At 49.1% G+C, this 13,761-nt stretch overlaps 1 protein-coding gene across 5 annotated transcripts in view; it reads left to right on the top strand.

Annotated features, from left to right (window-relative positions):
- The window catches only part of TET3 (tet methylcytosine dioxygenase 3), a 102,949-nt gene extending 90,083 nt beyond the window's left edge, over positions 1-12,866 (top strand). For all 5 annotated transcript variants that reach the window (XM_023618868.2, XM_023618867.2, XM_023618869.2 and 2 more), the window contains 2 exons: positions 3,988-4,327; positions 5,048-12,866. In XM_023618868.2, the coding sequence (XP_023474636.1) occupies positions 3,988-4,327; positions 5,048-6,840 (2,133 nt within the window). In that variant the 3' untranslated portion in view covers positions 6,841-12,866. The remainder of the gene's footprint in view (positions 1-3,987; positions 4,328-5,047) is intronic.
- The last annotated feature ends 895 nt before the right edge of the window (positions 12,867-13,761 follow it).

Genomic DNA, 13,761 nt, shown 5'->3' with positions numbered 1-13,761 from the left:
CAGGGAGCCCGGAAGGCCAGGGAGGCTGGTGGGTTGCGCTCTGAGTGTGACGGGAAGCCCTGGGGGCTTTTCACTAGGAGTGGTAAGATCTCATTATAAAGTTAGAAGGCTCTCTTGCTCCTGCAGATGGAGAATAAAGCATGTGGGGAAGGGGCGAGTAGGAGAGAATCAGAGAAGAAGGCCAGGTAGGAGGCTGGGACAGTTGCCCAGGCTAGAAGTGACAGGGCTTTGGCCGGAGTGAGGCCAAGGTACAGGGCAATTGGACAGATTTTGGATGATTTTGAAGGTATAGCTGAGAGGATTTTGCTGAGGAACTGGGTGTAGGATGTGGGAAAAGACTTGAGGACCACTGCAGTTGCTTGAGCAACTGGGCAAGTGTTGTTATTTGCGGAGTTGTGGAATGATGGGAGAAGACCAGTTTTGGGGGGAAGAATCAAGAGCTCTGTTTTGAGATGCCTGCTAAAGGCCGAGGTGGAGATGTGGAGTAGGCAGGGTCTGGAGAGGTGACCTTGGGACTGGGGAGCGTGTAGTTCAGTTAGAGTCCTGAGGCTGGTGCAGTCACCAGGGGAGGGAGTGGAGATGGAGCAGGGAGGAGGTTTGGGCTGGGGCGCAGACACCCCGCAGGGATGATGCCAGCTCTCTTCCTGCTTTTGAACTGGGTCTCGGACAGGTAGGGCTCCCAGTGGAAGAGGCGAGGGCACCGGCACATTCATCTGACAGGGAGCTCCCAGAGGCTGAGGGTGGCTTGTGTGCCTGTGGATGGATAGCCCAATCCCAGGATTTCATTTCTCCACCTTGTCCTCCTTCCCCATGTCCAAGGCTGAGAAGCCAGATAGGGAGGGTCCTGTCTACACTGTACTGTGAGGGTTTCTAGCTGAAATATAGAGGAAGGGCGTGCACTCCAGATTAGGAGAGGGACAGGGAAGGAGGAAGGGGCACTGGGAGACAGGAGAGAGCAAGAGCACAGTGAGGTTATTTGGATCCCAGAGCCTCTAGAGTTTGGAGTGAAAAGAAGTAATATTTTTGGGCCAGTGGTTAAGTTCAGCATGCTCCCCTTCAGCAGCCCGGGCTCGGATCCCGGGTGCAGACCGACACTACTCTGTTATCAGCCAGGTCGTGCTGGCAGCCCACATATTAAAAAAAAATAGAGGAAGATTGGCACAGATGTTAACTCGGGAAATCTTCCTCAGCAAAAAAGAAAAAAAAAGGTAATATTTTTCCAAAATGAATAATATTGTTTTTTCCCAATTAAACAGCTACTCATTATTTTAAAAATGTAAGTGATATAAGAAAGTAAACAGTAAAAATTGCCTGAAATCTCAGAGATAAAGAACGTTAGCACTGTAATGACCATCCGTTCAGACACCTGAATGTGTGTGTACGCGCACCTGTACAGCTACATCAATTTTACACAAATGGGATCACATTACATGTACATGCTGTTCTGTGACCTGCTTTTCTTAACTCAAGGGTACGTGGTGGACAGCTTTCTGTGTCCCTGGATGTCAGTTTCCTTCAGCATGTTCTAAGGTTGTGTGTGTATGGCTCTGCCATCGTTTATTTGACCAATCCCCTATGGATGGATGGTCAGTGCTTCAGATTTCCCCTCTATAAACCACAGGGAGGGGCCGTCCTGATCACTTCTTTGTGTAGTGGTGTAGTAATCTCCTTGAGGTCCCAGGATAAGGACATTTACGGGCTTTGAATGCTTATTCTCTGACTGACTTGACAGCACAAGGTTTTCTCGATCTTTTTAGTCTTTGCCTGCCTGAGTGGCAAACATATGATCTCATTTTAATTTGTGTTTCTTGTGTTATTTGAGAGGTTGAACATGTTTTCCTATTTTTCTTGCCCATTTTAATTTCATCTTTGTGACTATCCTATTTATGTCCTTATTATTATTATTATTATTTTAACTGTGGTAGCCGTATCTGTTGACATTTGTAAGGTATCTCTATATGTTAGTGGTAGAAACACAGCACCTGTCCTATCATCCTTTGCCTTTTTCCTTTGCTCTGTCGTGTGTGACACTGGGTTTTAGAGAATGGTAGGAAGCAGGGCTGGTGGTCAGTCCAACCCAGAAGGTATGCAGGGGTCCAGTCAGAGCAGAGTAAGTCTGAAGACCCACACAAACTCTGGAAGCAGCGCATTTGGAACAGCTTGACACCAGTGGAGAAACCGTAGATGAAAGGATGAATACAGTTGACCGCATAAAAATGTAGTTTCTGTTCAGTAATAAAACACCGTGGTCAAAATTGAAAAGCCAATATGAACTGGAAAACAGTATTTGTAACAAGTGACAAAGGGAATGATAACCTTCATATGCAAAGATTACTTTATATAATTGATAACAAAATGAATGATCTAGTATAAAAATGGGCAAAAGAAATAAAACTCCCAAAAAAGGGAAGATAATTAGAGAGTTGTGTTAAAATGTACCTGGGGTTTGTTTTAATCAGGTATGATAAGACAGGCAGACGCAGAAACAATTGTCATGAAGGAAAAAGTTTGTACTCACAGAGCCCTAGAAACGGGACATGGCACATGGCATGCTATGCAGGGCCACATGGCGAAGCCCCAGGGTCACTCAGGAGGCAGAGGTGGGGAGAGAGGGGAGAGCGTGGCCCGGAGCCTTCATTGGGGTTTTCCTGGGAAGGAATGGGTGAGGCAGGGTAAGTAAACTGAGTAAGCTTAGGAGTGGATAGTTTGAAGAATTTCTGTGGGCTCTGGCTTATAGGGATGGTCCCTTATTGTCTGTACCTGGTCCTGGGGTAGCTTAGGGCAGAAGGAATGTTGGCTTGCTGTGTGAGAGTGTGATAAAGGAGATGGGTGGGGCTGTGGGCTCTGGACTGGTTAGTTTGTATGTCAGAGGTACGCTCATGGGGGAATCATTTGCTCTCTCTGGGACTTAGCCCTCAGAGGTGCAGTCCTACAGGATCAAGGCCCCAAATGCCAGAACACCAAGGATACAGAAAATAAAATATAATCGGTATGAGAGTAGATACTTGAGAGAAAAATGAAACCTCGTTAGTAGTCAGAGAAATGCAAACCAACAACGAGAAACACTTGGATAATGAGCAAAAGGTTTTTAAGAAATTAGTGGCAAAATTATTGGCAAAAATGTAGGAAAAGTGAAACTTGGATTCTGCCAATATGAGTGAAAAACTGATGGTAATCATTTCAGGGGACAGTTTGGCAATATGTGTCAGTTCTGCTTCATAGCATTTATTCTAAGGAATTAAGTATTTTAGAAAATTTAGCTGAAAGGATAGAAGTATTATTTATGATAGGGAAAATTGGAAATAAGTTTAAATAGTAATGAGGGATTAGTTAAATTAACTCACTGATACAGTAGAATATTATGTAGCTCTTAAATCATATTGGAGGAGAATATTTAATGCATAAGGAAATATACTATGTTAAGAAAAAATGAAGTTCTTATAAAACTGTATGCATAATATGATTCTATTTAATTACTAAAAAGTGAATGTGGGGGCCGGCTCAGTGGTGCAGCGGTTAAGTGCGCACGTTCCTCTTTGGCGGCCCGGAGTTCCCCAGTTTGGATCCCGGGTGCGGACATAGCACCACTTGGCAAACCATGCTGTGGTAGGCGTCCCACATATAAAAGTGGAGGAAAATGGGCACAGATGTTAGCTCAGGGCCAGTCTTCCTCAGCAAAAAGAGGAGGATTGGCAGCAGGTGTTAGCTCAGGGCTAATCTTCCTCAAAAAAAAAAAAGTGAGTTTATATGTATGTATGCGTATGTGTATGTGACTCTAAATGTTGGTGCTTTTGTTAGTCTGTGAACCAAGAGGAATGTGCTTTTCCGATACACTAGGAAGTCATAGGGAGCATTAGGGCTGAGCTGATGGCTGGTGTCAGGCCTGTGTGGGGGAAGCGGAGGTCACATATGCAGGATGCTCAGCCCCTCCCTCCCAGTGCTGGGCTCCCCCAACCCTGTGCACCCCCCTCTCTCTGCTTGGGGCAGGTCTGCACCCTGACCAAGGAAGACAATCGCTGTGTGGGCAAGATTCCCGAGGACGAGCAGCTGCACGTGCTCCCCCTGTACAAGATGGCCAACACGGATGAGTTCGGCAGTGAGGAGAACCAGAACGCCAAGGTGGGCAGCGGGGCCATCCAGGTGCTCACCGCCTTCCCCCGCGAGGTCCGGCGCCTGCCTGAGCCTGCGAAATCCTGCCGCCAGCGGCAGCTGGAAGCCAGGAAGGCGGCAGCCGAGAAGAAGAAGATGATTCAGAAGGAGAAGCTGAGCACTCCGGAGAAGATCAAGCAGGAGGCCCTGGAGCTGGCCGGCATCACCACTGACCCAGGTGTGTGGGGAGAGGGTGCCCTCCAGGGGTGGCGTTGGCACTGTCGGGTGGAGGCCCTGGACAGCCTCCTCACTGCCCCTCTTCCTGCCTTGAGATAGGACCTCAGACAGAAAAGTCCTGGGGCCTCTCTCAGCCATCTGGACCATCCCATTCTCTTAATTTTGTCCGGGCAATATCTGCAGCAGCCCCAGGACACCACACCTGATGGGAGCACCTGGAGAGCCAAATGCAAGGAGGTCTTCCTACCTTCCCAAAGAGGAGCTGGGTTTCTCCTCTAGCTTCCCCAGCCCCCTCTCTGAGAGTCTGTGGAGAGTACCACGGCTTCAGACACGGGCACTGCAGAGGGGGCGGCAGGGTTTATGGGCGTGGGACGGCTCTCGTTTCTCCCGGCCCTTGTCCCTGCAGTGATCCCCAACTGGGGGAGGTGGCCAGCATGAGGAGGGTGCTTCTATGAGGACTGGTGGAGCTGGCCAGGGTAGGGAGGAAGAGGAGCGACCCAGAGGGGCTGTGGGCTCTGCGAGCTGCTTATCCCAGGGCGTCAGTGGGCTGGGTGTAGCCGAGCAGCGCCTGGAGCAAGTCCAGCCTCATCTGTCTTGCTTGTCCCGCAGAGGAAACATCTTAGGGGAAGAGGAAGGTTCCATCCTCAGTCCTCCTGCCCAGGATCTTTGCTGCCTGTGATTCTCTCTGCTTCTACTCCGTCTTGCCCTCTCTTCTCCCCAGGCCTGTCTCTGAAGGGTGGATTGTCCCAGCAAAGCCTGAAGCCCTCGCTCAAGGTGGAGCCGCAGAACCACTTCAGCTCCTTCAAGTACAGCGGCAACGCGGTGGTGGAGAGCTACTCGGTGCTGGGCAGCTGCCGGCCCTCCGACCCGTACAGCATGAACAGCGTGTACTCCTACCATTCCTACTATGCACAGCCCAGCCTGCCCTCCGTCAATGGCTTCCACTCCAAGTATGCGCTTCCGTCGTTCAGCTACTACGGCTTTCCATCCAGCAACCCCGTCTTTCCCTCGCAGTTCCTGGGTCCTGGTGCCTGGGGGCACAGTGGCAGCAGTGGCAGTTTCGAGAAGAAGCCAGACCTCCACGCTCTGCACAACAGCCTGAGCCCAGCCTACGGTGGTGCTGAGTTTGCCGAGCTGCCTGGCCAGGCTGTTCCCACGGACACCCACCACCCCGCTCCTCACCACCAGCAGCCTGCTTATCCAGGCCCCAAGGAGTATCTGCTTCCCAAGGCCCCCCCGATCCACCCAGCGTCCAGGGACCCCTCTCCCTTTGCGCAGAGCTCCAACTGCTACAACAGATCCATCAAGCAAGAGCCAGTAGACCCACTGGTCCAGGCTGAGTCTGTAGCCAGAGAACCTGGTAAGATGGGCAAAGCGCCTTTGCCCGAGGCATCTCAGAATGGGGGACCAAATCACCTATGGGGACAGTACTCAGGAGGCCCAAGCATGTCCCCCAAGAGGACTAACAGTGTGGGTGGCAGCTGGGGTGTGTTCTCTTCTGGGGAGAGCCCTGCCATCATCCCCGAGAAGCTCAGTTCTTTTGGGACCAGCTGCCTGACCTCCTCCCACTTCCCGGATGGCCAGTGGGGACTGTTTCCTGGTGAGGGGCAGCAGCCAGCCCCCCAGCCTGGAGGACGGCCACGAGGCAAACCGTGGAGCCCTTGCAAGTTTGGGAACAGCACTGCGGCCTTGGCGGGGCCCGGCCTGACTGAGAAGCCATGGGGGGTGGGTGCCGGGGATTTCAACTCTGCCCTGAAAGGCGGTCCTGGGTTCCAAGACAAGTTGTGGAGCCCCCTGAAAGGGGAGGAGGGAAGGATTCCAACCCCGGGCGTGAGCCAGCTGGACAAAGCCTGGCAGTCCTTCGGCATGTCCCTGGGCTCCAGCGAGAAGCTGTTTGGGGCCCTGAAGTCCGAGGAGAAGCTGTGGGATCCCTTCAGCCTGGAGGAGGGGCCGGCTGAGGAGCTCCCCAACAAGGGGGCGGTGAAGGAGGACAAGGCTGGCCAGGGCAGTGGCGTCACGGAGGAGGAGGAGGAGGAGCTGTGGTCTGACAGCGAACACAACTTCCTGGATGAGAACATCGGCGGCGTGGCCGTGGCCCCCGCCCACGGCTCCATCCTCATCGAGTGTGCCCGGCGAGAGCTGCATGCCACCACCCCCCTGAAGAAACCCAACCGCTGCCACCCCACCCGCATCTCGCTGGTCTTCTACCAGCACAAGAACCTCAACCAGCCCAATCACGGGCTGGCCCTCTGGGAGGCCAAGATGAAGCAGCTGGCGGAGAGGGCGCGGGCGCGGCAAGAGGAGGCCGCCCGGCTGGGCCTGGGCCAGCAGGAGGCTAAGCTCTATGGGAAGAAGCGCAAATGGGGGGGCGCCATGGTCGCCGAGCCCCAGCATAAGGAGAAGAAGGGGATTGTTCCCACGCGGCAGGCGCTGGCCGTGCCCACAGACTCAGCAGTCACCGTGTCCTCCTACGCCTACACGAAGGTCACTGGCCCCTACAGCCGCTGGATCTAGGTGCCAGGGTGCCAGGGAGCCAGCGTACCTCAGCGTCGGGCCTGGCCCGAGCTGCCTCTGTGGTGCTTTTGCCCTCACACCTGGGGGCGGGTTGGGGGTGCAGAAGTCTTTTTATCTATATATACATATATAGATACGCATATATATGTATTTATGGTCCAAACCTCAGAACTGACCCGCCTCTCCCTTCCCCCCACTTCCCCAGCACTTTGAAGAAGAAACTACGGCTGTCGGGTGATTTTTTCGTGATCTTAATATTTATATCTCCACGTTGTTTTTTTTTTTTTCCTCCCTTGTTTGGGGGGCTTTTATTTTCTCTTGTTTTTAAAACTCTATCCTTGTATATCACAATAATGGAAAGAAAGTTTATAGTGTCCTTTCACAAAGGAGTAGTTTTAAATTCCATTTAAAATGTGTATTTATTGGATTTTTTAAAAGCGACAATAGTAATGGTAAAGGATGGGCAGGAAAGGCCAGAAGCACTCATTCCTGCCCAGTCTTGCTGGGCCCAGCGAGCCTGGCCGTCTCGGGAGCTGACGAGGTTCTCTCAGCCATCTGCCCCTCATGAGCCGAGTCCAGACTGTAGCCACCGGTCCATCCCTCCTGACAGATACACCTTCCCTTCAGGGGAGGGAGCCCTCAGGACAGCTTCTGTCCTCTCTAAGGATGGGGGAACCTGTAGAAAAACATGAGGGGGTCCCTTCTGCAGTCACTGGCTTGGAGTCGGGGAGGGAGGGGCAGGTGCACCCCAGGCCGAGCACCTGAGATGCTGGCGTAGATTTCCCCAGAAACCAGGTTGGAAGTAGACAGCTTCAAGCTTGCTAGTCTCCACACTGAATCCTCTCTGTCCGTTATTTGTCAAGTCACAGGATGTCATGGGTCCCTAGGCAGCACCTCGTGATGGAGCTGGAGTCGAGAGGCTCTTAGGAGCCTTTTCCACCAAGTTGATGAGTCAATGAATACTGGGCTGAAGGAATTTGTCTTAGTGGCAGTTTTTTAAAAAAAATGCTCCAAAGTCTATGCTGATACTGAAAAAGGGCTACTGTATCTTTAAAAACAAGAAGTCAAACCCAAGCTGTGAAAAGCCAGCGTTGCACGCTGTGCAGAGCCTGGTGCTGTAGTATTGTGCTGGGGCTCCCTCGCCTCTGGGGCAGGCCCCGTCCTGCAGGAGCTCAGCACACCAGTGTAACAGCAGTTAACGCATCTCTCCTTATTCCTGGATTTCCACATTGAACAATGGTGCATGCCTCCCCCCTGAGCCCACACCCTCTATGCTATCATCTGGGGAGTGGGCCTACACTTAACAATTTTAAAATGCAAGAGTCAAACGTTTTCAGCAGGTAGCTATGATTTTCCTCCCTAATTGGTGCCATTTCTCTATTTGATCATTTTCTCCTTTCCTTCCTCCCCTCTCCACCCACTTTAACACCCCCATTCCAAAATTCTGGTGCATTCGTTCAGTTCTTTGAAATGAGAATGTGGTGCTTCATTTCTGCGACACTGTCAAGAGAGGTTAGGCCTGACAGGTGGAAGCAACATTCGTCGACAGCAAGTCAGACTTCTTGGAGTGTTTGTTTTTCCTGTGGTATTAGCAGAAATTATATCAAACTACCCATGTGGATGTGTGTGGTGAACGGGAGGCTTTGTCAGGACACACTGAGGGGAATATGGCCACACAGTGAATGACAGCCAAGCCCTGAGATGAACGTCATATATTTATTGAGCAGTTTTATTCAGATTCAGATGTGGGTCTTCATGAAATGAGTTTAACAATCAGATGACGATGCTAGAGGCAAGTTCCTGAGCTTCCAGGTGCCTTGTGTAAGAGCTGAGAGCCGACCCGCTGGGCGTGTACTGTAGCTGACCCAGAGCACTGGCGGAGAGTCGCTGTAAGATGTCCTGAGCATTTATGTGGTCTGGTTTTAACTGTAAATAGTGAAAGATTTTTTTAAGCACTTTTGCCTAGATTTAAACAGCAACTTGAAAAAAAAAAGTATGTTTTAACATGTAATTGTGGGAGAAATTGTAAATAGTAGCTGAATATTTAACATGCTTTGTCTATCCTTCACTTTTACCATATTCTGTAAAGTTGCATTTATTTTACAGGACAAAAATGAAATATTATTGCTTTTGAAATAAATACCCAAGAGCTTATCAGGATTTAGAATTATTCAGAACTCAGATTTATAGGAAAACCTCTGACCTTCAGTTTGACAAGCTAAAGGAAGCAGAGTCTTCAATGAGCATGCTAATTTTCTAGTTTTGAGGAAAAGTTGGGTCCTTTAAATGCTATTTTGCTTATCGCATCAGTACTTTTATGCAGGTCTCATTTGACTCTGTGCTTAGGTAGATGCGGGGGTGCCTTGAAAACTTCATTTTAAATTATCTTAAGCAAGAAATACAATATTTTACAAAACATTTGGAGAATGTGACCGTCTGTATGACCCAGGAAAGCCCCAGGTTGGCTGTTGGTTTGGAAGGTCCCGAGTGTAACCCAGGTGATTCTGATCCTTGGCATGTGTGACCCTTCCTGATGTATGTTAAATATGCTCTTCCCCTCGTCACCCTTTGGTAGCAAAGCCATTAGATGAAAGGAGAAACCAATACAAGCGAAAAGCATGTGATGTCTGTCCCCCCACAGCCCAAACAGCCTTTGGTTCATAAATTTCTAGCTTAGCGAACAGGCTGCTGAGAGGAGAGTCAAGAGGCAGTCTCCATTGGATGTTCCTATCCCCCTCAGAACGGTGTTTCAGAAACTAGGTGGTGCTGGTGCCATGCTCAAGCCCATGCTGATTTTCACACACTACATGTATAACCTACCTCAAATCTCAGTCATTGAAATTAGCATGCTTTAGACATATATTTAAAAAGTAACTATGCACAGCTCTTTATCCCCCCTTGCTGCTGAAGGTTTCTTAAAGAGAAAAATCAAATTTTTATTTTTTACTGGCACTATCATTTTTTAAGTCCTAAAGATGATTAACAGACATTTTTATCATGAGAAGAAAAATAAAGCCATTGCAACTAAAGAACCTAACAGCATGACCAAGATTTAAGAGTAATATTATAGCAACAGGAACCGATGGAGTCTTAAGTCATCTCCTCAGTGCACCCTGTCCACAGACGCCCTCCATGGGCGGTGCAGACGTTTGCTTCCTCTTTTCTGTTTTGTTTTCCCTGCCTTTTGTGTGCAAGGGAAGTGCTTGCAAAGTTTTGTGCTAAGAGATTTTTAAAATAAAAATCGCTTCGCGGCAGGTTCTCACAAAATAACTGGTGCTAGCTCAAGAAACCATTATCTAACCATCAGAAATCTTGACTCAAGGTGTTTCATGGATTTTGAGGTTTGTTGTTGTTGTTGTTTGGTGTGTTGTTTGGCAGGGCCCAAGTTCCCCTCACGCTGGCTCCGTGGGTGCTGCTCTGCCCTCACCGGGATGGCAGTGGTGTGCGTGGAAAGAGAGTGTGCCCTGCCCCCTCTGGGTCCTTCCACCAGCCTCTTTTGGAAACGGTAGTTTACACAGCAAGGGATTTTCAAAGTGCTAAAGCAAGGAAATTGGTAGCAGAGCTTAACTGCTTTGTACCAGACAGTCGTAGGTGCGCGAGGACGGCTGACGATGGGTAGATGGTGACCTGATTTCCCCGAGAAAAGTCCAGCCAGACTTTGTGAAGTTTAACCACCGCCGGATGGCAAACCAAGGCAGTGTTGGTGGGACGTTAAAATGATATCCCTGACGTGCCTCAACCGATCTCTCTCCTTTTGTTACTGAAGTGTGTTCTATGGACTAGGAAGCATTTTTATGAATTGAAATAGTCTAAATAAAATGGTGCTATGGTGTTTTAATGTGACTGTCCGTGATCCTGTCCTGCTGAGGTGCTATCAAGGTTCTGAAACCACAACCAACCAAAAACAAGGTGGGCTCCAGTCTCTCTCGGCTCCCCCCCTCCCCTCCTTTTGGTGCTGTCTCCTTAGACCTCTGTTTACCGTGCTATAACCTGCTCTGAGCAGTTTTTCTTTTGTCTTACTGTTCTTCCTTGGTGGCCAAACACAGAAGGGCAAGTTGCAAAGGCAGCCAGCTCCCTCACTGCAGACGGGGGTGGGCCTGCTCGGCGCAGCAGGTGCTCTGGTCTAGTGTCCTCTCGGGCCTCCTGAGGAAGGGAGGGTGAAGGGCGGTGTTTTGAGGAAGGGGAGTTGGGTGCGCCTGCCTCTTCCAGCATAGGTATCTCCATAGCCAAGGACACACGTTTTCCTCCTGCAGCTCGGGGGGCCAAGTAGACATCTCTGAGGGTCCCAGAGGCACTCTGCATGCCAAGGTGGACCAGATGGCTGGCCTCCCTGACCTGGCACTGGCTAGGGACATGGTGGGCAGGGGGCTCGTTCCTTTGCTCCTCACAGCCTTTGCCCCAGCATTGCTTCTGCCTCTCCCTGGTAACCCCTCCTGTTCAAACGAAAGGAAGGAGCTTTCTTTGCTCACTCGATGCCACTGAGGCTGCTTTTTAGTTGGTGCTATTCTACCTTTCTTCTTGGGTCCACAAAAGTTGACGTCTGAAAAACTCAACAGGAAGCTCCATTTCGTGTCATCCACTGTCACAATAATTTTTTTAAATACCTCAAAAACAAGACATTGTGACAACTTGGGGAAAGTAGATTCCACGAGGGTCTGGTACCTGCAGGTTGTCCCTCTGATGACATACTGGGCCTGGAAGAACCTGGGGTCATTTTATTTTTTCATTCTTCAGCAGTTAAAATGGCAAAATGCCGAAAGGAAGGAGCGTGGTTGACTTTATTGCGTTTCCTTTTTAAGTTTTGCTTTTGAATAAAATGTGAATTTCCTATGCCCATCTCATTGAGCTTTTTCCGTCACTGTTGCTGTCATTTGAAATGACTCCCTCGAAACCTAGTGTCATTAGCCAACTGCATGTGCTGTAGTGCATGGCCAATGTCCACATACCCTGGACCAAAAGGAACATTCTTTGAGGTGCGTGCCCCCAGCATAGGTCATCCAGTCCCACACCCACGCGTGCACAGAGAGCTTTTCCACGGGGGCGGCCCTGGCGTGGTGCCCCCCACCCTTCCTCCCGCAGAGCTGCCCACAAGAGCAAAGCAATAGGCTTCTCCCCTGAGCTGAGACTGCAGCACAGAAACGCCAGGTCTACAGTTGCTTTTTGCCTAGGAATCAGCGAGCGATTTGGCCGACTTCTAGTTTGCTTCTATTCTAATATCAGGGATGCTTTTTGTAGTGGTATTGTGTGCTCTCTCTTCTCGTTTTGACTACCCATCATTCAGGGATTACTCATCACTATTCACATGGGGATCTAAAAAAGTACTATTTGGCTCATCTGAACATCCAAATTTTCTTGGTTCCAGTACATTTTTTTTTTCTTTTGAGGGGAAAAAGGAGGAGAAAAACAGGAGTGATGTCATTTCTTTTTCACGTATTCTAATGAAAAAAAAGAAACAAGGGCAGGTCATATTGTGGCATATTAACGCGTTAGACTTAATCTAGAGCCCCTGTCGCTTTTTGATGTGTTTTATTTCTTCTCTCTTTGAATTCCTGTTTGGTTACTTGGCTTCCAATGGAGGTGAACTTAACAACCATACTTGAATATTCCGTCTTGACTTTGTAACTGTGGCTACTTGAAATGAAGTTTATCTGGGGTTGATGGATGAATGGTAGATTTTTGCAATGTCTCAAGGCAATAGGATGTGTATTATTAAACTGTAGATATTCTTAGTACAGTAAATTTATGCCGATAATTTTATTTTGTATAATTTTTACCTTTCTGTTAATATTTTTTCCTCCCACCTGATTGGTTTGCCTCCTGAGCTGCCCTCCTGACCCTCCCTTCTCCCCCAGGGTTTCAGTAAATTTAATTTAGGGTGCCTAGAAATTGCAAGTATGTATCCTCTTTTGATTTGTATTTTATTATAATTTACACAAACAACTGGGTTTGTGAACTGTATTACTCCTGGTATCTTTAAAATATTGTGGGTGTTTTAATAAATTTTATATTTATTTTTTGCACTCAAATTCAGTGTGGGTCCATTTTTTCCCCTCCCTTGAACCAGGCCCAGATTGTGGTATTTAAGGTTCCTTTAATCCCACCCTGCCACTAGGTCGTAGATGCACAAACAAGCCTTCACTAACAGCAATGGAAGAACCTGTCCTTGTCCCCTTCCGCCACCAGCATAAAGTCACAGCGTAAAGCGGGAGACAGAGATGGGCTTTTCTCATTTGTGTTTCTTCTTTTGTTTTTTTTCCCCCCATTTATCTTCTGGTCTCCTTTTTTCATTCAATTTGGAGAAGACCCCCTCTAACCCCACAGATAAAGTTGTTCACTTCCTCCTGTAGTGTTTGCTAAACCATCACTGAATCATGCTGCCTCCTCATGGCCTGAGTACCACGTCCAGTAGGGAGGGCTAAATATGGGACCCTAGATTCTGCTCTCCTTGGGAGAGGAGCTTTCCCATAAAGTCCCATGCCTGGGGCTGCCTCTTTGAATTCAGATCGCCGGTTCTGGTGGTGGCCGATCTTGAAAAGGGAGCTATGAATTGAGGCAAAGAGAAGAGAGAAGGGCAAATGGGAGGGGAAACCGTCCCCTTCTGCTGGAGACATCTGCCTGAAACTGAGTCCGCATCTCTGAGAGACGAGCAACCCGACAGTCCACAAAGTCTTCAGCATCCTTCCTAGGTGATGCCAGCATCCCAAGAGGCCACTAGACAGGAATGCTCCTCTCTGAGGGCATCGGGGGCAATCTCCATTATCATAACAGGTGCCAGGCGACGGGCTCAGAGGTTTTCATCTTCATTTTGTTGTGCTTGCAAAGGAACCCTCTGGAAATGCCTGGGCACACATGGCTATCCGGGGATCCTCATAACACATTTGCATGTTTTACAGAAGTGGGCTCACCCTGTGTTTGGTGACC

Source organism: Equus caballus, chromosome 15 (genome assembly GCF_041296265.1).
Source record: "Equus caballus isolate H_3958 breed thoroughbred chromosome 15, TB-T2T, whole genome shotgun sequence".
NCBI classification, from domain to species: domain Eukaryota; kingdom Metazoa; phylum Chordata; class Mammalia; order Perissodactyla; family Equidae; genus Equus; species Equus caballus.
Note: the sequence above shows the minus strand (reverse complement) of the source record. Positions and strands in the feature narration are given on the sequence as shown.